At 52.3% G+C, this 23,854-nt stretch overlaps 1 protein-coding gene across 4 annotated transcripts in view; it reads left to right on the top strand.

Moving 5' to 3' along the window:
- mlh3 (mutL homolog 3 (E. coli)) overlaps nt 1–23,854 on the top strand; it is a 147,011-nt gene that overhangs the window by 31,693 nt on the left and 91,464 nt on the right. For all 4 annotated transcript variants that reach the window (XM_086002512.1, XM_086002510.1, XM_086002511.1 and 1 more), the window contains exon 3: nt 1,819–1,898. In XM_086002512.1, the coding sequence (XP_085858638.1) occupies nt 1,819–1,898 (80 nt within the window). The remainder of the gene's footprint in view (nt 1–1,818; nt 1,899–23,854) is intronic.

The following is a 23,854-nucleotide window of genomic DNA, read 5'->3' as shown; positions in this document are numbered from 1 at the left end:
TCCATTGCTCCATGATTTCACGCTTCCTCTGAGTCACTGTCCATCTCATACTCGTCCAACACAAACTCGGGGCTTCCCTCCAACTTCCCCCACACTGAGAGCGGATACCCCCCACACAATGCGGATACCCCCCACGCTGAGAGCGGATACCCCCACACAATGCGGATAACCCCCACACAATGCGGATACCCCCCACGCTGAGAGCGGATACCCCCACACAATGCGGATACCCCCCACGCTGAGAGCGGATACCCCCACACTGAGAGCGGATACCCCCCACACTGAGAGCGGATACCCCCCACGCTGAGGGCGGATACCCCCCACACTGAGAGCGGATACCCCCACACAATGCGGATACCCCCCACGCTGAGAGCGGATACCCCCACACTGAGAGCGGATACCCCCACACTGAGAGCGGATACCCCCACGCTGAGAGCGGATACCCCCCACGCTGAGAGCGGATACCCCCCACGCTGAGAGCGGATACCCCCCACGCTGAGAGCGGATACCCCCACACTGAGAGCGGATACCCCCACACTGAGAGCGGATACCCCCACACAGAGCGGATACCCCCACACAATGCGGATACCCCCACGCTGAGAGCGGATACCCCCACACTGAGAGCGGATACCCCCCACACTGAGAGCGGATACCCCCACACAATGCGGATACCCCCACGCTGAGAGCGGATACCCCCCACGCTGAGAGCAGGTACCCCCCACGCTGAGAGCGGATACCCCAACGCTGAGAGCGGATACCCCCACGCTGAGAGCGGATACCCCCACACTGAGAGCGGATACCCCCCACGCTGAGAGCGGATGCCCCCACGCTGAGAGCGGATGCCCCCCACGCTGAGAGCGGATGCCCCCCACGCTGAGAGCGGATACCCCCACACTGAGAGCGGATGCCCCCCACGCTGAGAGCGGATGCCCCCCACGCTGAGAGCGGATACCCCCCACGCTGAGAGCGGATACCCCCCACGCTGAGAGCGGTTACCCCCCACGCTGAGAGCGGGTACCCCCCACGCTGAGAGCGGGTACCCCCCACGCTGAGAGCGGATACCCCCACGCTGAGAGCGGATACCCCCACGCTGAGAGCGGATACCCCCACGCTGAGAGCGGGTACCCCCCACGCTGAGAGCGGATACCCCCCACGCTGAGAGCGGATACCCCCACGCTGAGAGCGGGTACCCCCCACGCTGAGAGCGGATACCCCCACGCTGAGAGCGGGTACCCCCCACGCTGAGAGCGGATACCCCCACACTGAGAGCGGATACCCCCACACAATGCAGATACCCCCACACAATGCGGATACCCCCACACTGAGAGCGGATACCCCCACACAATGCGGATACCCCCACACAATGCGGATACCCCCACACTGAGAGCGGATACCCCCACACAATGCGGATACCCCCACACAATGCGGATACCCCCACACTGAGAGCGGATACCCCCACACAATGCAGATACCCCCACACAATGCGGATACCCCCACACTGAGAGCGGGTACCCCCACGCTGAGAGCGGATACCCCCCACACAATGCGGATACCCCCACACAATGTGGAAACCCCCACACAATGCGGATACCCCCCACGCTGAGAGCGGATACCCCCCACGCTGAGAGCGGATACCCCCCACGCTGAGAGCGGATACCCCCCACACAATGCGGATACCCCCACGCTGAGAGCGGATACCCCCACGCTGAGAGCGGATACCCCCACGCTGAGAGCGGGTACCCCCCACGCTGAGAGCGGATACCCCCCACACAATGAATGCGCTGATGGTGATTGTGTGGGTTTGTTCTGTTTGGACAGGTGCCCAGTTGGGATCAAGTGATTCGCTACGTTCACTGTTTCTGGAGTGGATGAACCCGGTCTTTCTCCGCCCACCAGAGGTAGGATCTGCCACCTGTGGGCTGTTTGCTGCATTATTAACCATTATAAGTTGCCTGTGACCTAACTCGCACCAAGTCCCATTCATCCATCACTCCTGTGCTCACTGACCTACATTGGCTCCCGGTCCAGCAACGCTTCGATTTTAAAATTCTCATCCTTGTTTTCAAATCCCTCCATGGCCTCGCCCCTCCCTATCTCTGTAATCTCCTCCAGCAATCTACAACCCACCGAGATATCTGCGCTCCTCCAATTCTGGCCTCTTGTGCATCCCTGATTTTCATCTCTCCACCATTGGCGGCCGTGCTTTCAGCTGCCAAGGCCCTAAGCTCTGGAATTCCCCCCCTAAACCTCTCCGCCTTGCTATGTCTCGTTCCTCCTTTAAGACGCTTCTAAAAATCATCTACTTCAACCAAGAGTTCCTGTTCTTATGTGGCTCGGTGTCAAATTTTGTTTGATAACGCTCCTGTGAAGCGCCTTGGGATGTTTTCCTAAGTTAAAGGTGCTATATAAATACAAGTTGTGTTGTGTTGAAGTAATCTGGACTCTCTAAGAGTAAAGTAAGGGAGGACATTGATGGCCAGGAAATAAATAGAGTTATAGAACAGGAGTTTAAAAAGATGGTTAAAAATAAAGTGAGAGGAACTGCTGTTAAAAATGAGTTAATCTGTCTGTACAGCAATACACACAGTGTCCGTAATAAAACAGGGAAGCTGGAGGCAATCATGCGTTGCGAGGAACCAGACATAGTAGCAATTACTGAGACATGGCTACAGAAAAATCAGGACTGGGAATTAAACATTGCAGGGTATAACATATTTAGAAAAGATAGAGAGGGAAAAAGGGGAGGTGGAGTTGCTGTACTTATTAGGGATGACATATTGGCAGTAGAAAAAAGGGACGTAGATATCAGCAAGACAAAAATAGAATCCATATGGATAGAGATAAAAGATAATAAAGGATCAATCAAACTAATAGGCGTAGCCTACAGAGCACCTAATATTGGAAGGGAGGTGGAGGAAGAAATATACAGACAAATTAGAGAAATGAATAAAAAACAAAGAATAATAATCATGGGGGATTTCAACTACCCCGATATTAATTGGACAGAAGAGGTAGGTAAAGGGGATAAGGGAATGGAGTTCCTGCAATGTGTACAGGACTCCTTTCTAACCCAATATGTAAAAAGCCCAAAGCCCAACAAGGGAGAATTTGCTATTGGATCTAGTTATGGGGAATGAGCCAGAGCAGATAAAAGAAGTAAAAATAGGGAAACATATAAGCAATAGTGACCATAATATAATACGCTTTAAGATGATAATAGAGAAGGACATAAGTATGACAAAAAACAGGTTAATAGATTGGAGAAAAGCTGATTTTGAGGTGCTGAGAATAGAACTTGGGAAGATAAAATGGGCAACAATATAGGGTGAGATGGAGCATTGCAGCAAGGAAGATTGAGAAGAGCGTTGGTGCGATGAAATAGCCTTGCTTGTCCCCGGTCCGTACATGAATTGGGTCAGTGGTGGATCTGTTGGTCAGGCTCACGACTTGCATATTGTCGTGAAGCAGGCGGAGGATGGTGACAAACTTTTGAGGGCAGCCGAATTTGAGGAGGACACTCCATAATCCTTCACGGTTGACAGTGTCAAAGGCCTTTGTGAGGTCAAAGAAGGCCATGTACAGTGATTGGTGCTGTTCCCTGCATTTCTCTTGTAGTTGACGCGCAATGAAGATCATGTCCATTGAGCCCCTTAGTGAACGGAGTCCAGATTGTGACTCTGGGAGGAGCTCTTCAGCCAATGAGAGAAGGCAATTGAGGAAGATTCTTGCGATGACTTTCCCTGTGGCAGACAGCAGGGAAACTCCTCTGTACACTAAACATCTGTAAGACAAAGGTCCTCTACCAACCTGCCCCCGCAGCACTGCCCCCCGATTATCAAAATCCACAACGAGGACTTGGACAATGTGGACCACTTTCCATACCTCGGGAGTTTACTGTCAACAATGCCTTCAGTGTGCCAGTGCAGCCTTCGGTCGCCTGAAGAAGAGAGTGTTTGAAGACCAGGACCTCAAACGCGGCACTAAGATCATGGTCTACAGAGCAGTAGTGATACCCGCCCTCCTGTATGCTTCAGAGAGATGGACCATATTCAGCAGGCATCTCCAAGCACTAGAGAGGTACCACCAACGCTGCCTCCGCAAGATCCTGCAAATCCATCGGCAGGATAGGCGCACCAACGTCGGTGTTCTTGCTCAGGCTAACATCCCCAACATCGAAGCTCTGTCCACATGCCCGATACAAGACTCCCAAATCAAGGGCTCTATTCGGAGCTCCGACATGGCAAGGGAGCCCCAGGTAGGCAGAGGAAGCGCTTCAAGGACACCCTCAAAGCCTCCTTGAAAAAGTGCAACATCTCCACTGACACCTGGGAATTCCTGGCCCAAGATCGCACAAAGTGGAGGAGAAGCATCCAGGAAGGCCTCGAGTCTCTTCGCCGGGAGCAAGTGGAAGCCAAGCGCAAACAACGGAAGGCAACCCAAGCACCCCACCCTGCCCCTTCAACCACCGTCTGCCCCACCTGTGACAGAGACTGTAGGTCCCGCATTGGACTCATCAGTCACCTGAGAGCTCATTTTTAGTGTGGAAGCAAGTCATCCTCGGTTCCGAGGGACTGCCTAAGAAAGAAAGAACAGTAATCGTGGGGGACTTTAATCTATAGACTTGGCAAACCAAATTTGCAGCAATAGTGTGGAGGACGAATTCATGGAATGTATGCAAGATAGTTTTCTAGATCAGTATGTTGAGGAACCACTAGGGATCAGGCTATTTTAGATCCAGTTTTGTGCAACGAGAAAGTGTTAATTAATAACCTTGTAGTAAAGGGGCCTTTAGGGAAGAGTGACCATAATATGATAGAATTTTATATTGAGTTTGAAAATGATTTAGTTCAATCTGAAACTAGGGTCTTAAATCTAAACAAAGCAAACTACGTAGGTATGAGGGGCGAGTTGGTTAAGGTAGATTGGGAAACTACGTTAAAAGGTGTGACGGTAGAGAAGCAATGGTGGGAAACTTTCAAATGTTGGTGTTCAGAGAGATTTGGGAGTCCTCGTGCAAGAAACACAGAAAGCTAGCATGCAATTACAGCAAGCAATAAGGAAGGCAAATGGCTTGTTGGCCTTCATTGCAAGGAGATTGGAGTATAAGAGTAAGAAAGTCTTGCTACAATTGTACAGGGCCTTGGTGAGACCACACCTGGAGTACTGTGCACAGTTTTGGTCTCCTTATCTAAGGAAGGATATACTTGCCTTGGAGACGGTGCAACAAAGGTTCACTAGATTGATTCCTGGGATGAGAAGGCTGTCCTATGATGAGAGATTGTGTAGAATAGGCCTTTACTCTCTGGAGTTTAGAAGAATGAGAGGTGATCTCATTGAGACATATGAGATTCTGAAGGGGATCGACAGGATAGATGCCGAGAGGTTGTTTCCCATGGCTGGAGTGTCCAGCACTAGGGAGCATAGTCTCAGGATGAGGGGTCGGCCATTTAAGACCGAGATGAAGAGGAATTTCTTCACTCAGAGGGTTGTGAATCTTTGGAATTCTCTGCCCCAGAGTGCTGTGAATGCTGAGTCTTTGAGTACATTCAAGGCTGAGATCGATAGATCTTTGGACTCTAGGGGAATCAAGGAGATCGGGCGGGAAAGTGGAGCTGAGGTCGATGATCAGCCATGATCTTATTGAATGGCAGGGCAGGCTCGAGGGTCTATATGGCCCACTCCTGCTCCTATTTCTTATGTTCTTATGGCTAGCACTTAAAGAATGAATACATTATTTTACAACAATTATACATTTCTTTAAGGCACATAAACCCCACAGGAAAAGTGGTCCAACCGTGGCTAATAAGAGAAGTTAAAGATAGTATCAGATCAAAGGAAGAGGCTTATAATTTTGCCAAAAAGAGTAGTAAGCCTGAGGATTGGGAGGATTTTAGAATTCAGCAAAGGAGGACCAAGAAATTGATAAAGAAAGGGAAACTAGAATATGAGAGTAAACTAGTGAGAGACATAAAAACAGACTAAAAGCTTCTATAGGTATGTAAAAAGGAAAAGATTAGCGAAAGTAAATGTGGGTCCCTTACAGGCTGAGACAGGAGAAATTATAATGGGGAATAAGGAAATGGCAGAGAAATTAAACAAATACTTTGTGTCTGTCTTCACGGAAGAAGACGCAAAAAACTTCCCTGAAATAGTGGAGAACCAACGGTCTAGTGAGAATGAGGAACTGAAAGAAATTCATATTAGTAAAAAAAAAGTACTGGAGAAATTAATGGGACTGAAAGCTGATAAACCCTCTGGACCTGATGGCCTACATCCTAGGGTTTTGAAAGGGGTGGCTACAGAGATAGTGGATGCATTGGTTGTCATTTTGAAAATTTCAATAGATTCTAGAACGGTTCCCGTGGATTTGAAGGTGGCAAATGTAACCCCACTATTTAAGAAAAGAGGAAGAGAGAAAACGGGGATCTACAGACCAGTTAGCCTGACATCAGTAGTAGGGAAAATGCTAGAATCTATTATTAAGGACGTGGTAACAGGGCACTTAGAAAATAATAATAGGATTGGGCAGAGTCAACACGGATTTATGGAAGGGAAATCGTGTTTGACAAATCTGTTACGTTTTTGAGGTTGTAACTAGCAGAATAGATAAAGGGGAATCAGTGGATGTGGTATATTTGGATTTTCAGAGGCCACACAAGAGGTTATTAAACAAAATTAGGGCTCATGGGATTGGGGCTACTATACCAGCATGGATTGAGGATTGGTTAATGGACAGAAAACAGAGTAGGAATAAACGGGTCGTTTTCGGTTTGGCAGTCTGTAACTAGTGGGGTACCACAAGGATTAGTGACTTGGGCCTCAGCTATTCACAATCTACATCAATGATTTGGATGCGGGGACCAAATGTAATATATCCAAGTTTGCTGATGATACAAAGCTGGGTGGGAATGTAAGTTGTGAGGAGGATGCAAAGAGGCTTCAAGGGGATATAGACAGGCTAAGTGAGTGGGCAAGAACATGACAAATGGAATATAATGTGGAGAAATATGAAGTTATCCACTTTGGTAGGAAAAATAGAAAAGCAGAGTATTTTTTAAATGGTGAGAGATTGGGAAATGTTGGTGTTCAGAGGGACCTGGGTGTCCTTGTACACGAACCACTGAAAGTGAACATGCAGGTACAGCAAGCAATTAGAAAAGCAAATGGTATGTTGGCCTTTATTACAAGAGGATTTGAGTATAAGAGTAAAGACGTCTTACTGCAATGATATAGGGCCCTGGTGAGACCACACCTGGAGTATTGTGGACAGTTTTGGTCTACTTACCTAAGGAAGGATATACTTGCCATAGAGGGAGTGCAAAAAAGGTTCACCAGACTGGTTCCTGGGATGGGGGGATTGTCCTATGAGGAGAGATTGAGTAGACTAGGCCTATATTCTCTAGAGTTTAGAAGAATGAGGGGTGATTTCATTGAAACACACAATATTCTTACAGGACTTGACAGGGTAGATGCAGGGAGGATGTTTCCCCTGGCCGGGGAGTCTAGAACCAGGGGTCACAGTCTCAGAATAAGGGGTCGGCCATTCAGGACTGAGATGAGGAGAAATTTCTTCACTGAGGGTGGCGAATCTTTGGAATTCTCTACCCCAGAGGACTGTGGAGGCTCAGTCGTTGAGTATATTCAAGACAGAGATCGATAGTATATAAAATTATGAGGGGCCTAGATAGAGTGGATAAGAAGGGTGGTAGAGGCAGAGACCCTCAACACATTTAAAAAGTACTTAGATATGCTTTTGAAGTGCCGTAACCTACAGGGCTACGGACCAAGCGCTGGAAAGTGGGATTAGGCTGGAGAGCTCTTTGTCGGCCGGCACGGACAAGATGGGCCGAATGGCCTCTTTCTGTGTTGTAAATTTCTATGATTCTATGATAGATTTTTGAATATTAAGGGAATCAAGGAATATGGGGATAGTGCAGGAAAATAGAGATGAGGTAGAATAGCAGCCATGATCTTATTGAATGGCTGAGCTGGCTCCAAGGGCCAAATGGCCGACTCCTGCTCCTATTTTTTATGTTCTTATGTTGTTATATAGCTTGTCCTGTTGGATTGAGCCTAATCATAGAGTCATAACGGCACAGAAGGAGGCCATTCGGCCCATCGAGTCCGTGCCGGCTCTCTGTAGAGCAATCCAGTCAGTCCCATTCCCCCGCTCTATCCCCGTAGCCCTGCAAGTTTATTTCCTTCAAGTGTCTATCCAGTCTCCCCTTGAAAACATTGAGTGTCTCCGCTTCCACCACTTCCGTCGGCAGCGAGTTCCAGGTCCTCACCAATCGCTGCGTAAAAAAGTTTTCCCTCACGTCCCCCCCTGTATCTCTTGCCCAAAACCTTAATTCTGTGTCCCCTAGTCCTTGTACCGTCAGCTAGTTGAAACAGCCTTTCCCCGCCTAGCCTAACCAAACCCGTCATAATCTTGTACACCTCTATCAAATCACCCCTCAACCTCCTTTCCTCTAATGAAAACAAATCCAGTTCTCCAACCTGTCCTTGTAGCTAAGATCCCCCATCCCCGGATAAATCTCCTCTGAACCCTCTCAAGGGCCTTCACATCCTTCCTAAAGTGTGGTGCCCAGAACTAGACGCAACCAGCGCTTTATAAAGGTTCAGTATAACCTCTCTACTTTTGTACTCAATACCTCTATTTATGAAGCCCAAGATCCCACATGCTTTGCTAACCATACTCTCAATATGTTCTGCCACCCTCGGGGACCTATGCACATTAACTCCACGGTCCCCCTGTCCCTGCACACTCTTCAAAACTGTGCCATTAAGTGTATATTGCCTCCCCCTGTTCCTTCTGCCAAAATGCATCACCTCACACTTCTCTGTATTAAATTCCGTCTGCCACTTGTCTGCCCATTCTGCTAGCCTTTCTATGTCCTGTTGCAATCAATTGATATCATCATCACTGTTTGCCACCCCCTCAAGTTTGGTATCATCGGCAAATTTAGAAACTCTACTCTGTATTCCAATATCCAGGTCATTTATTTATATATATATACTAGCTGAAGTGCCCGGCGGGCCGAGGCTTTTTCGAGGGCATGTTGTTGTTGGAAGAGAGAGAGAGAGCGACTGGGGGGAAGAGAGAGAGAGCGACTGGGGGGAGGGGAAGGGAGGGGGAGGGGGGGAGGGGAGGGCAGGGCGGGGCGGAGGGGAGGGGAGGGGGGGGACGGGGGGGGAGGAGGGAGGAGGGGGGAGGAGGAGAGAGGAGGGGGGGAAGAAGGGGCGGGGGGAGGAGGGAGGAGGAGAGAGGAGGGGGGAGGAGGAGAGAGGAGCGGGGGGGAGAGGAGGGAGGGGGGGAGGAGAAGGGGGAGAGTCCACGAGCCCCCTGATCCCCGTCCCCCCAAACTCCCGAGCCCCCTGATCCCCACCCCCCCGAACTCCAGAGGTTGGCCCCCCCGAGACTCGCCTCCCCCCCCCCCCCCCCCCCCCCCCCACCAACCAAGCACCGAACTCCGGAGGCGCGATTTTCCGAGCACCGGCCTCCCGAGCTGGCTTCAAGATTGCGGCTGTGCGAGACGGCCGGAGGGCCCGGTTGCCAGGGTAACCGCTGACGCTGACCAAGCCCCGCCCCCCGGCCGAGCCAGAGAGAGAGACGCCGCATCTCAGCTGCTCCTGCTGCGCGCGCACCCTTTAGTAAGGTAGCGGCGCTGGGCTGAGGCCCGCCCCTCCAGCCTTCGAGTGGGGCCGGGAGGTGCCTAGCTTGGGCGTGGGTGCGGAGGAGACGCCGAGGCTTGGAGGCCTACCTGGAAAAACGGGGAAAGGTAGGAAAATTAATGAGATGAGATAAGTTAATTTCTAAATCATTTTTTTGAAAAACAATATGTGTTTTAAAAGCAACGTTTTTTTTAAAGACGCAGAAAGCGGGAAAAAGAAAGGAAAAGTTTGGAATCAAGATGGTGGCGACTCACCTCGGTTCAGAACGATAAGGCCCGCCCACACACGCACCGATTGGCCCGGCGGCACACGCCAGCAACCCGGCGTACGATTGGAGGGCGACTGGGGGGAAGAGAGAGAGCGACTGGGGGGGAAGAGAGAGAGCGACTGGGGGGGAAGAGAGAGAGCGACTGGGGGGGAAGAGAGAGAGCGACTGGGGGGAAGAGAGAGAGCGACTGGGGGGAAGAGAGAGAGCGACTGGGGGGAAGAGAGAGAGCGACTGGGGGGAAGAGAGAGAGCGACTGGGGGGAAGAGAGAGAGCGACTGGGGGGAAGAGAGAGAGCGACTGGGGGGAAGAGAGAGAGCGACTGGGGGGAAGAGAGAGAGCGACTGGGGGGAAGAGAGAGAGCGACTGGGGGGAAGAGAGAGAGCGACTGGGGGGAAGAGAGAGCGGGTGGGGGGAAGGGAGGGCGGGTGGGGGGGAAGGGAGGGCGGGTGGGGGGAAGGGAGGGCGAAGGGGAGGGGGGAAGGGGGACGGGGGGGAAAGGGGGGGGAAGGGGCCACTCTCGGAGCCCCCGCCCCGCACTCTCGAGAGCCATGCTCTCCAAGCCCCAGCCGCCCCGCTGTCCGAGCCCCGCCCCCCCCGCCCGAGCCCCGCCCCCCCCCCGCCCGAGCCCCCGCCCCCCCCCCGCCCGAGCCGAGCGCGGAACACTCACCAAGGCCGAGAGCACTGTCGAGAGCCCCGCCCCCCCACCCGCCCGAGCCGAGCGCGGAACATTCACCAAGGCCGAGAGCACTGTCGAGAGCCCCACCCGCCCGAGCCGAGCACGGAACACTCACCAAGGCCGAGAGCACTGTCGAGAGCCCCGCCCCCCCCCCGCCCGAGCCGAGCGCGGAACACTCACCAAGGCTGAGAGCACTGTCGAGAGCCCCGCCCCCCCCCCCCGCCCGAGCCGAGCGCGGAACAGAGACGCCGCGTCTCACCTGCTGCTGCTGCGCGCGTACCCTGACCCTCGTGGCTGACGCCGTTGCCCTGGGTAACGTGACACGGGGGGGGGGGTGGGGTGAGGAGCTTAGCAGAAGCCCAATCACCTAGCTCGGGCGTGGCTGGGCAAGAAAGGCGCAGGCTTTCAGGCCTAAGAAAAAAACGGGGAAAGGTAGGAAAAAGAATGTTCAGGTTAGAGAAAATATTTACAAATGAGTGATTTTTTTTAAAAACAATTTAATAAATTCAATTTTATTTTGGTGGAAATGTATATTTGAAAAGAAAGACGCAGAAAGCAGGAAAAAGACTGGAAGCAAGATGGCGGCGACTCACCTCGGTTAAGAACGATAAGGCCCGCCCACACACGCACCGATTGGTCGACCGTCAGGTCACCAAAGCGTAGGATTGGTCAATCGTCCCGTCACTCGACCGTAGGAGGGCCCGGCCGCACGCGGCAGCAAGCCGCCATACGATTGGTCGAGCTCGAGGTCACTCTGTCGCTAATGAGCGGATAATGAGATGCTAATGAGCGGAATGTTAAGGTTTTTGGGATACCGCGGGCGCGATTTTAGCCCGGCCGAAACGTAAATACGCTTAAAACCATCTCGGAAGCGTAAGCTTTCTTTGGAGGTAACGCGGCGCGTAGGTACGCCCTGTAACTTTCGAGCGCATAGCCCGCCAGACGCACACGCGATGACAGACAGAATGACAGAATGCCAGACAGACAAAAGGACAGACAGAAGGACCGATTTATATATATAGACTAGCTGGAGTGCCCGGCGGTGCCGAGGCTTTTTCGAGGGCATTTTGTTGTTGGAAGAGAGAGAGAGAGAGCGACTGGGGGGAAGAGAGAGAGCGACTGGGGGGAAGAGAGAGAGCGACTGGGGGGAAGAGAGAGAGCGACTGGGGGGAAGAGAGAGAGCGACTGGGGGGAAGAGAGAGAGCGACTGGGGGGAAGAGAGAGAGCGACTGGGGGGAAGAGAGAGAGCGACTGGGGGGAAGAGAGAGAGCGACTGGGGGGAAGAGAGAGAGCGACTGGGGGGAAGAGAGAGAGCGACTGGGGGGAAGAGAGAGAGCGACTGGGGGGAAGAGAGAGAGCGACTGGGGGGAAGAGAAAGCGACTGGGGGAAGAGAGAGAGCGACTGGGGGGAAGAGAGAGAGCGACTGGGGGGGAAGAGAGAGAGCGACTGGGGGGAAGAGAGAGAGCGACTGGGGGGAAGAGAGAGAGCGACTGGGGGGAAGAGAGAGAGCGACTGGGGGGAAGAGAGAGAGCGACTGGGGGGAAGAGAGAGAGCGACTGGGGGGAAGAGAGAGAGCGACTGGGGGGAAGAGAGAGAGCGACTGGGGGGAAGAGAGAGAGCGACTGGGGGGAAGAGAGAGAGCGACTGGGGGGTAGAGAGAGAGCGACTGGGGGGAAGAGAGAGAGCGACTGGGGGGAAGAGAGAGAGCGACTGGGGGAAGAGAGAGAGCGACTGGGGGGAAGAGAGAGCGACTGGGGGGAAGAGAGAGCGACTGGGGGGAAGAGAGAGAGCGACTGGGGGGAAGAGAGAGAGCGACTGGGGGGAAGAGAGAGAGCGACTGGGGGGGAAGAGAGAGAGCGACTGGGGGGAAGAGAGAGAGCGACTGGGGGGGAAGAGAGAGAGCGACTGGGGGGAAGAGAGAGAGCGACTGGGGGGAAGAGAGAGAGCGACTGGGGGGAAGAGAGAGAGCGACGGGGGAAGAGAGAGAGCGACGGGGGAAGAGAGAGAGCGACGGGGGAAGAGAGAGAGCGACGGGGGAAGAGAGAGAGCGACTGGGGGGAAGAGAGAGAGCGACTGGGGGGAAGAGAGAGAGCGACTGGGGGGAAGAGAGAGAGCGACTGGGGGGAAGAGAGAGAGCGGGTGGGGGGAAGAGAGAGAGCGGGTGGGGGGAAGGGAGGGCGGGTGGGGGGGAAGGGAGGGCGGGTGGGGGGGAAGGGAGGGCGGGTGGGGGGAAGGGAGGGCGGGTAGGGGCGGGGGGGGAGGGGGGGGGCGGGGGGGAAGGGGAGGGGGGGAAGGGGGACGGGGGGGAAAGGGGGTGGAAGGGGCCGCTCTCGGAGCCCCCGCCCCGCACTCTCGAGAGCCATGCTCTCCAAGCCCCAGCCGCCCCGCTGTCCGAGCCCCGCCCCCCGCCCGAGCCCCGCCCCCCCCGCCCGAGCCCCCGCCCCCCCCCGCCCGAGCCGAGCGCGGAACACTCACCAAGGCCGAGAGCACTGTCGAGAGCCCCGCCCCCCCACCCGCCCGAGCCGAGCGCGGAACATTCACCAAGGCCGAGAGCACTGTCGAGAGCCCCACCCGCCCGAGCCGAGCACGGAACACTCACCAAGGCCGAGAGCCCCGCCCCCCCCCCGCCCGAGCCGAGCGCGGAACACTCACCAAGGCCGAGAGCACTGTCGAGAGCCCCGCCCCCCCCCCCCCGCCCGAGCCGAGCGCGGAACAGAGACGCCGCGTCTCACCTGCTGCTGCTGCGCGCGCACCCTGACCCTCGTGGCTGACGCCGTTGCCCTGGGTAACGTGACACGGGGGGGGTGGGGTGAGGAGCTTAGCAGAAGCCCAATCACCTAGCTCGGGCGTGGCTGGGCAAGAAAGGCGCAGGCTTTCAGGCCTAAGAAAAAAACGGGGAAAGGTAGGAAAAAGAATGTTCAGGTTAGAGAAAATATTTACAAATGAGTGATTTTTTTAAAAACAATTTAATAAATTCAATTTTATTTTGGTGGAAATGTATATTTGAAAAGAAAGACGCAGAAAGCAGGAAAAAGAATGGAAGCAAGATGGCGGCGACTCACCTCGGTTCAGAACGATAAGGCCCGCCCACACACGCACCGATTGGTCGACCGTCAGGTCACCAAAGCGTAGGATTGGTCAATCGTCCCGTCACTCGACCGTAGGAGGGCCCGGCCGCACGCGGCAGCAAGCCGCCATACGATTGTTTGACCTCGAGGTCACTCTGTCGCTAATGAGCGGATAATGAGATGCTAATGAGCGGAATGTTAAAGTTTTTCGGATACCGCGGGCGCGATTTTAGCCCGGCCGAAACGTAAATACGCTTAAAACCGTTTTGGAAAGGTAAGCTTTCTTTCGATGTAACGCACGCGTAGGTACGCCCTGTAACTTTCGAGCGCATAGCCGCCCAGACGCGCACCTGCAGACAGACAGACAAGGACAGACAGAAGGACCGATTTATAAATATAGATAGATATATATATATCAAAAAAAGCAGTGACCCCAGCACTGACCCTTGGGGAACACCACTGTCTACCATCCTCCAGTCTGAAAAACAGCCATTTACCACAACTCGCTGTTTTCTGTCCTTAAGCCTATTCCTTATCCAAGCTGCCACTGACCCACCTATTCCATGAGCCTCAATTTTGTTAACCAGCCTTCTATGTGGTACTTTGTCAAATGCCTTCCGAAAATCCATGTCGACAACATACAGGGTGGATAAAGGGGAACCAGTGGACGTAGTGTATTTAGACTTCCAAAAGGCATTTGACAAGGTGCCACACAAAAGATTATTGCTCAAGATAAAAAATCACGGGATTGGGGGTAATATTCTGGCGTGGGTGGAGGATTGGCTCTCTAACAGAAAGCAGAGAGTTGGGATAAATGGTTCGTTCTCAGATTGGCAACCAGTAACTAGTGGTGTTCCGCAGGGGTCAGTGCTGGGTCCCCAACTCTTTACAATCTATATTAACGATTTGGAGGAGGGGACCGAGTGTAACATATCAAAGTTTGCAGATGATACAAAGATGGGAGGGAAAGTAGTGAGTGAGGAGGACATAAAAAACCTGCAAAGGGACATAGACAGGCTAAGTAAGTGGGCAGAGATTTGGCAGATGGAATACAATACTGGAAAGTGTGAGGTTATGCACTTTGGCAGGAAAAATCATAGAGCAAGCTATTATCTTAATGGCAAGAAACTGGAAAGTACTGTAGTACAAAGGGATCTGGGGGTCCTGGTGCACGAAACTCAAAAAGTTAGTATGCAGGTGCAGCAAGTGATTAAGAAGGCCAATGGAATGTTGGCTTTTATTGCTAGGGGGTTGGAATATAAAAACAGGGAGGTATTGCTGCAGTTGTACAAGGTATTGGTGAGGCCGCACCTGGAATACTGCATACAGTTTTGGTGTCCATACTTAAGAAAAGACCCCGGGGATGAGGGGGTGGTCATATGAGGAGAGGTTGAGTAGATTGGGACTCTACTCATTGGAGTTCAGAAGAATGAGAGGCGATCTTATTGAAACATATAAGATTGTGAAGGGGCTTGATCGGGTGGATGCGGTGAGGATGTTCCCAATGATGGGTGAAACTAGAACTAGGGGGCATAATCTTAAAATAAGGGGCTGCTCATTCAAAACTGAGATGAGGAGAAACTTCTTCACTCAGAGGGTGGTAGGTTTGTGGAATTTGCTGCCCCAGAAAGCTGTGGAAGCTACATCATTAAATAAATTTAAAACAGAAATAGATAGTTTCCTCGAAGTAAAGGGAATAAAGGGTTACGGGGAGCGGGCAGGAAATTGGACATGAGTCTGGGTTCGGAATGGTCATGGCCCTGTGGGTAGTGGAGCGGGCCCAGGGGCCGTGTAGCCTTGTTCTGCTCCTACTGTGTTCTAATTCTGTTAGATTTCAGGAGATGGTTTTATTCCTGTTCCTGGCTGGGGTGGAGATCGCCTTTACAGAAGGTAAGTACTGTAGAAAATATAGGGACAGAGTGATCTCCTGGAAGAATTTCGATCGCCTAGATGGGTCGGAGAGGAATTTCCCAGATTTTTTTCTCCCAAATTGGCCATTGGGTCTTTATCTGGTTTTTCGCCTCTCCCGGGAGATCACATGGGTTCGGGTGGATGCAGAGTGATAGAAGATTTGAGGTTAGGATCAGATCAGCCATGATCTTATTGAATGGTGGAGCAGGCTCGAGGGGCCGATTGGCCTACTCCTGCTCCTATTTCTTATGTTCTTATGTAATCCTGTCTGTTGCTTCATCAAAAACTTCAATTAGATTAGTCAAACACGATCTTTTTTTAAATTCATTTTTATGGGATGTGGGCATCGCTGGCAAGGCCAGCATTTATTGCCCATCCCTAATTGCCCTTATAAAGGTGGTGGTGAGCCGCCTTCTTGAACCGCTGCAGTCCGTGTGGTGAAGGTACTCCCACAGTGCTATTAGGTAGGGAGTTCCAGGATTTTGACCCAGCGACGATGAAGGATCGGCGATATACTTCTAAGTCAGGATGATGTTTGACTTGGAAGGGAACTTGGAGGTAGTGGTGTTCCCGTGCGTCTGCTGCCCTTGTCCTTCTAGGTGGAAGAGGTCGCTGGTTTGGGAGGTGCTGCCGAAGAAACCATGGCGAGTTGCTGCAGTGCATCTTGTAGATGGTACACACTGCAGCCATGGTACGCCGGTGGTGGAGGGAGTGGTTGTTTAAGGTGGTAGAGGGGGTGCCAATCAAGCGGGCTGCTTTGTCCTGGATGGTGTCGAGCTTCTTGAGTGTTGTTGGAGCTGCACTCATCCAGGCAAATGGAGAGTATTCCATCACACTCCTTACTTGTGCTTTGTACTGTAGATGGTAGAAAGCCGTTTACAAACCCGTGTTGGCTCTCCTTAATTAGCTTAAACCTCTCCAAATGTTCGTTAATTTTTTTCTTGATTATTGTTTCTAAAACTTTACCCACCACTGATGTTAAACTGGACCGGCCTGTAGTTACCAGGATTGTTCTTACACCCTTTCTTGAACAATGGTGTCACATTTGCCACTTTCCAATCCTCGGGCACCTCCTCCACATCCAGGGAAGATTGGAAAATTATGGCAAGCCCTTCCGATATCTCCTCCCCCAATTCCCTTAGCAACCTGGGATGCAAGCCATCTGGACCAGGCGACTTGTCCACTCTCCGCATACCCAGCCTTTCTAGTACATCCTGTCCATCAATTTTCACCCCTTCCTTTGCTTCTACCTTTTCCACTTCAACTGATATTTTGTCAGCATCCACCTCCTTAGTAAACACAGATACAAAGTACTCATTGAGTATTCTAGCCTTGCCCTGCGCCTCTAAGCATATATCACCTTCTTTGTCGCTAATTGGCCCCACCCCGCTTGCTGTTTACATGCCGGTAGAAGATTTTTGGGTTCCCTTTTATGTTAACCGCCATTCTACTCTCATTCTCTCTTTGTCAATCTTATTTTCATCTTCACTTCTCCTCTCAAATTATTGTATTTGGTCTGGTTCTCCCTTGAAGAATTCACCTGACATGCATCATACACCCTCTTTTTTTGTTTCATCATCTTCTCTATCTCCCTCGTCATTCAAGGAGCCCTTTGGTTCCCTTACCCTTCCCTCTTGTTCCCTTTCAATATTTTAAATCCCTCGAAGTCGACACTGTCTAGAGTAAAAAGCCCCAGCTCACTCGACCTATTATAGTAACTGAGGGCCTTCAACTAGCTATCAGTCTAGGGGCCTCCCTCTGAACCTTTTCCAGGGCCTCTATACGACTGGCCATGTGAGGGACTCAAAACAAGCCAGTTCAGTACTAGCAGGTAAACTGTTGGGGAATGAGTGACTACCAGCTGAGAATTGAACCATGCCATGGATCATAAGAGTTTGCAGCACAAAAGAAGGTATTCGGTCTGTCCTCTCTGTGCCAGTTCTTCGCTAGAACAATCCACATTTAATCCAATAGCAAAATACTGCAGATGCTGGAAATCTGAAATAACAACAGAAAATGCTGGAAACACTCAGCAGGCCAGGCAGCATCCGTGGAGAGAGAAACAGAGTTAACGTTTCAGGTCTGGGTCCCTTCATCAGAACTGGAAAAAGCTGGAGATGTAATAGATATTAAGCAGGTGCAGAGACAGGGGTTGGGGTGGGGGGGTGAGCGGGTGGGAGGAAGGAATTGAAGGAATATACTGTGCTTATGTAAGAGGCAGGAAAGATAAAATGTTGCAAATGGGAATGGCAAGATCATACAGCATGAAAAATGGGGCAGGGGTTATAGTTTGAAATTGTTGAACTCAATGTTGAGCCCAGAAGGCTGTAAAGTGCCTAATCGAAAGATGAGGTGCTGTCCCTTGAGCTTACGTTGAGCATCATTGGAACAATGTAATAGGCCGAGGACAGAGATCAGAGTGGGAGTGAAGCGGTGAATTAAAGTGACAGGCGACCGGAAGTTCAGGGTCACCCTTACGGACTGAACGGCGGTGTTCCGCAAAGCGGTCGCCCAATCTGCGTTTGGTCTCCCCAATGTAGAGGAGACCGCATCATGAGCAGCGAATACAGTATACTAGATTGCAAGAAGTACAAATAAATCGCTGTTTCACCTGGAAGGGGTGTTTGGGGCCCTGGACAGTGGGAAGGGAGGAGATAAAATGGCATGTGTTGCATCTCCTGCGCTTGCACGGGAAGGTCCAAGGCAAAGGGGAAGGGCTGTTAGGGGTGATTGAGGAGTGGACCAGGGTGTCGCGGAGGGAGCGGTCCCTTTGGAATGCTGAAAGGGGAGATGAGGGGAAGATGTGTTTGGTGGTGGGATCACGTTGGAGGTGGCGGAAATGGCGGAGGATGATCCGTTGAATGTGGAGGCTGGTGGGGTGAAAGGTGAGGACAAGGGGAACCCTATCGTGGTTCTGGGAGGGAGGGGCAGGGGTGAGAGCAGAAGTGCGGGAAATGGAACGGACACGGTCGAGGGCTGTGTCAACGGTTGAGGAAAAAGTAAAACATGTCGGAAGCACTGGTATGGAAGGTGGCATCGTCAGAGTAGATGTGGCGGAGACGGAGAAACTGGGAGAATGGAATAGAGTCCTTACAGGAAGCGGGGTGGGAGGAAGTGTAGTCCAGGTAGCTGTGGGAGTCAGTGGGCTTGTAGTGGATGTTTGTTGAAAGCCGATCGCCAGAAATGGAGACGGAGAAGTCAAGGAAGGGAAGAGAAGAGTCGGAGATGGACCATGTGAAGGTGAGGGAAGGGTGGAAATTGGAAGTAAAGTGAATGAACTTATCTAGTTCAGGGCGAGAGCAGGAAACGACACCGATACAGTCATCAATGTACCGGAAAAAGAGGTGAGGAAGGGGACCTGAGTTGGACTGGAACAAAGAGTGTTCCACATATCCCATGAAAAGGCAGGCATAGCTCGGGCCCATGCGGGTTCCCATAGCAACACCTTTTACCTTAAAAGATGCAATGGTCTCCCCTGAACCACGCCGTGTAGCAAAGCATTCCATGCTCCTGAAATCCCCTGTGTAAAGAGATTTCTCCTAACCTCTCTCCTCACTCTCTCAGTGACAATTTGAAATTGATGGCCCGTCGTCACTGATTTCCCCAACCAGAGGGAACAGTCTTTCCCAATTCACTCATCAAAACCATTCATCATTTAAAACATTGGATTAAATCTCCACTCGGCCTTCTCTGCTGCAGTGGGAAGAGTCCCAGTGTCTCAAGTCTCTCCTCATAACTAGTTTCCCAACCCTGGGTCCCCCTGGTGAATCCACCTTATCTAATCCCAGCCCTGACCCCTGGGGTTCACCTCATCCAATCCCAGCCCTGACCCCTGGGGTTCACCTCATCCAATCCCAGCCCTGACCCCTGGGATTTCACCTCATCCAATCCCAGCCCTGACCCCTGGGGATCACCTCATCCAATCCCAGCCCTGACCCCTGGTGAATCCACCTTATCTAATCCCAGCCCTGACCCCTGGGGGGGTCACCTTATCCAATCCCAGCCCTGACCCCTGGGGGTCACCTCATCCAATCCCAGCCCTGACCCCTGGGGATCACCTCATCCAATCCCAGCCCTGACCCCTGGGGGTCACCTCATCCAATCCCAGCCCTGACCCCTGGGGATCACCTCATCCAATCCCAGCCCTGACCCCTGGGATTTCACCTCATCCAATCCCAGCCCTGACCCCTGGGGGTCACCTCATCTAACCCCAGCCCTGACCCCTGGGATTTCACCTCATCCAATCCCAGCCCTGACCCCTGGGGTTCACCTCATCCAATCCCAGCCCTGACCCCTGGGATTTCACCTCATCCAATCCCAGCCCTGACCCCTGGGATTTCACCTCATCCAATCCCAGCCCTGACCCCTGGGATTTCACCTCATCCAATCCCAGCCCTGACCCCTGGGATTTCACCTCATCCAATCCCAGCCCTGACCCCTGGGATTTCACCTCATCCAATCCCAGCCCTGACCCCTGGGATTTCACCTCATCCAATCCCAGCCCTGACCCCTGGGATTTCACCTCATCCAATCCCAGCCCTGACCCCTGGGATTTCACCTCATCCAATCCCAGCCCTGACCCCTGGGATTTCACCTCATCCCATCCCAGCCCTGACCCCTGGGGGTCACCTCATCCAATCCCAGCCCTGACCCCTGGGATTTCACCTCATCCAATCCCAGCCCTGACCCCTGGGGGTCACCTCATCTAACCCCAGCCCTGACCCCTGGGGTTCACCTCAACCAATCCCAGCCCTGACCCCTGGGGGGTCACCTCATCCAATCCCAGCCCTGACCCCTGGGATTTCACCTCATCCAATCCCAGCCCTGACCCCTAGGGTTCACCTCATCCAATCCCAGCCCTGACCCCTGGGATTTCACCTCATCCAATCCCAGCCCTGACCCCTGGGATTTCACCTCATCCAATCCCAGCCCTGACCCCTGGGATTTCAGCTCATCCAATCCCAGCCCTGACCCCTAGGGTTCACCTCATCCAATCCCAGCCCTGACCCCTGGGATTTCACCTCACCCAATCCCAGCCCTGACCCCTGGGATTTCACCTCATCCAATCCCAGCCCTGACCCCTGGGATTTCACCTCATCCAATCCCAGCCCTGACCCCTGGGATTTCACCTCATCCAATCCCAGCCCTGACCCCTGGGATTTCACCTCACCCAATCCTAGCCCTGACCCCTGGGATTTCACCTCATCCAATCCCAGCCCTGACCCCTGGGATTTCACCTTATCCAATCCCAGCCCTGACCCCTGGGATTTCACCTCATCCAATCCCAGCCCTGACCCCTACGGTTCACCTCATCCAATCCCAGCCCTGACCCCTGGGATTTCACCTCATCCAATCCCAGCCCTGACCCCTGGGATTTCACCTCATCCAATCCCAGCCCTGACCCCTTTACCCAAACTCTCCATCAATCAACTTTCTATCCAGGCTGCGACATTTCCTGATACCAACGCCTGAATTTTTCTAAGAAGCCTCTTGTGTGACATCTTATCGAACAACTTATGAAAATTCAAATGCACCACTTCTGATGCATTCCCTTTATCTCCCCAATCGGTCACTTCTTCAAAAAGCAATTACATTTTCCAAACACAGCTTGTCTTTAACAAAAGCAAAATAATCTGAAATAAAAACAGAAAATGCTGGAAATACTCAGCAGGTCAGACCGCATCTGTAGAGAGAGAAACAGAGTTAACGTTTCAGGTAAATGACCCTTCATCAGAAGGTTCTGACGAAGGGTCATCGACTTGAAACGTTAACTCTGTTTCTATCTCTACCAATGCGGTCTGACCTGCTCAGTATTTCCAGCATTTTCTGTTTTTGTCTTTAACAAATCTGTGCTGTCTGTCCTTGATTAACCCTTGCCTTTCTAAATCTGTAAAAATTGACCCAAAATAGTTAAAATCAACTAAGGGTGGCCAATGTGGATTTGTAAAAGAGAAGTCATGTCTGACAAAGTTAATTGAGTTCTTCGAGGAAATAACAGTGTATTGATAATGGAAGTACAGATAGTCAGGTAGTGAATGGTTGGGCCAGATAGTCAGGTACTAGACAGTGAACGGTTGGACCAGATCGTCAGGTACTAGACAGTGAACGGTTGGACCAGATCGTCGGGCACTAGGCAGTGAACGGTTGGACCAGATCGTCAGGTACTAGACAGTGAATGGTTGGGCCAGATAGTCGGGCACTCGGCAGTGAACGGTTGGACCAGATAGTCAGGCACTAGGCAGTGAATGGTTGGGCCAGATAGTCAGGTACTAGACAGTGAACGGTTGGACCAGATAGTCAGGCACTCGGCAGTGAACGGTTGGACCAGATAGTCGGGCACTAGGCAGTGAATGGTTGGGCCAGATAGTCAGGTACTAGACAGTGAACGGTTGGGCCAGATAGTCAGGCACTAGGCAGTGAACGGTTGGGCCAGATAGTCAGGTACTAGACAGTGAACGGTTGGGCCAGATAGTCAGGTACTAGACAGTGAATGGTTGGGCCAGATAGTCAGGCACTCGGCAGTGAACGGTTGGACCAGATAGTCAGGTACTAGGCAGTGAACGGTTGGACCAGATAGTCGGGCACTAGACAGTGAACGGTTGGGCCAGATAGTCAGGCACTAGACAGTGAACGGTTGGGCCAGATAGTCGGGCACTAGACAGTGAACGGTTGGGCCAGATAGTCAGGCACTAGGCAGTGAATGGTTGGGCCAGATAGTCAGGCACTAGGCAGTGAACGGTTGGACCAGATAGTCAGGCACTCGGCAGTGAACGGTTGGACCAGATAGTCAGGTACTCGGCAGTGAACGGTTGGACCAGATAGTCAGGCACTAGGCAGTGAACGGTTGGACCAGATAGTCGGGCACTCGGCAGTGAACGGTTGGACCAGATAGTCAGGCACTAGGCAGTGAACGGTTGGACCAGATAGTCAGGCACTCGGCAGTGAACGGTTGGACCAGATAGTCAGGCACTCGGCAGTGAACGGTTGGACCAGATAGTCGGGCACTCGGCAGTGAACGGTTGGACCAGATAGTCAGGTACTAGACAGTGAACGGTTGGGCCAGATAGTCGGGCACTCGGCAGTGAATGTTTGGACCAGATAGTCAGGCACTAGGCAGTGAACGGTTGGACCAGATAGTCAGGCACTAGACAGTGAACGGTTGGGCCAGATAGTCAGGCACTCGGCAGTGAACGGTTGGGCCAGATAGTCGGGCACTAGGCAGTGAACGGTTGGACCAGATAGTCAGGCACTAGACAGTGAACGGTTGGGCCAGATAGTCAGGCACTAGACAGTGAACGGTTGGGCCAGATAGTCAGGCACTAGACAGTGAACGGTTGGGCCAGATAGTCGGGCACTAGGCAGTGAACGGTTGGACCAGATAGTCAGGCACTAGACAGTGAACGGTTGGACCAGATAGTCAGGCACTAGGCAGTGAACGGTTGGACCAGATAGTCAGGCACTAGGCAGTGAACGGTTGGACCAGATAGTCAGGCACTAGACAGTGAACGGTTGGACCAGATAGTCAGGTACTAGACAGTGAACGGTTGGACCAGATAGTCAGGCACTAGACAGTGAACGGTTGGACCAGATAGTCAGGCACTAGGCAGTGAACGGTTGGACCAGATAGTCAGGTACTAGACAGTGAACGGTTGGGCCAGATTGTCAGGCACTAGGCAGTGAACGGTTGGACCAGATAGTCAGGTACTAGACAGTGAACGGTTGGGCCAGATAGTCAGGTACTAGACAGTGAACGGTTGGACCAGATAGTCAGGTACTAGACAGTGAACGGTTGGGCCAGATAGTCGGGCACTAGACAGTGAACGTTGGACCAGATAGTCAGGCACTAGGCAGTGAATGGTTGGACCAGATAGTCGGGCACTAGGCAGTGAACGGTTGGACCAGATAGTCGGGCACTAGGCAGTGAACGGTTGGGCCAGATAGTCAGGTACTAGACAGTGAACGGTTGGGCCAGATAGTCAGGCACTAGGCAGTGAACGGTTGGGCCAGATAGTCGGGCACTAGACAGTGAACGGTTGGACCAGATAGTCAGGTACTAGACAGTGAACGGTTGGGCCAGATAGTCAGGTACTAGACAGTGAACGGTTGGGCCAGATAGTCGGGCACTAGACAGTGAACGGTTGGACCAGATAGTCAGGTACTAGACAGTGAACGGTTGGGCCAGATAGTCAGGTACTAGACAGTGAACGGTTGGGCCAGATAGTCGGGCACTAGACAGTGAACGGTTGGACCAGATA

Source organism: Somniosus microcephalus, chromosome 12 (assembly GCF_052327205.1).
Source record: "Somniosus microcephalus isolate GS21.2 chromosome 12, FLI_Smic_1.0, whole genome shotgun sequence".
NCBI classification, from domain to species: Eukaryota; Metazoa; Chordata; class Chondrichthyes; order Squaliformes; family Somniosidae; genus Somniosus; species Somniosus microcephalus.
The sequence above is the reverse complement of the archived record's forward strand: the minus strand, read 5'-3'. Positions and strand labels throughout refer to the sequence as shown.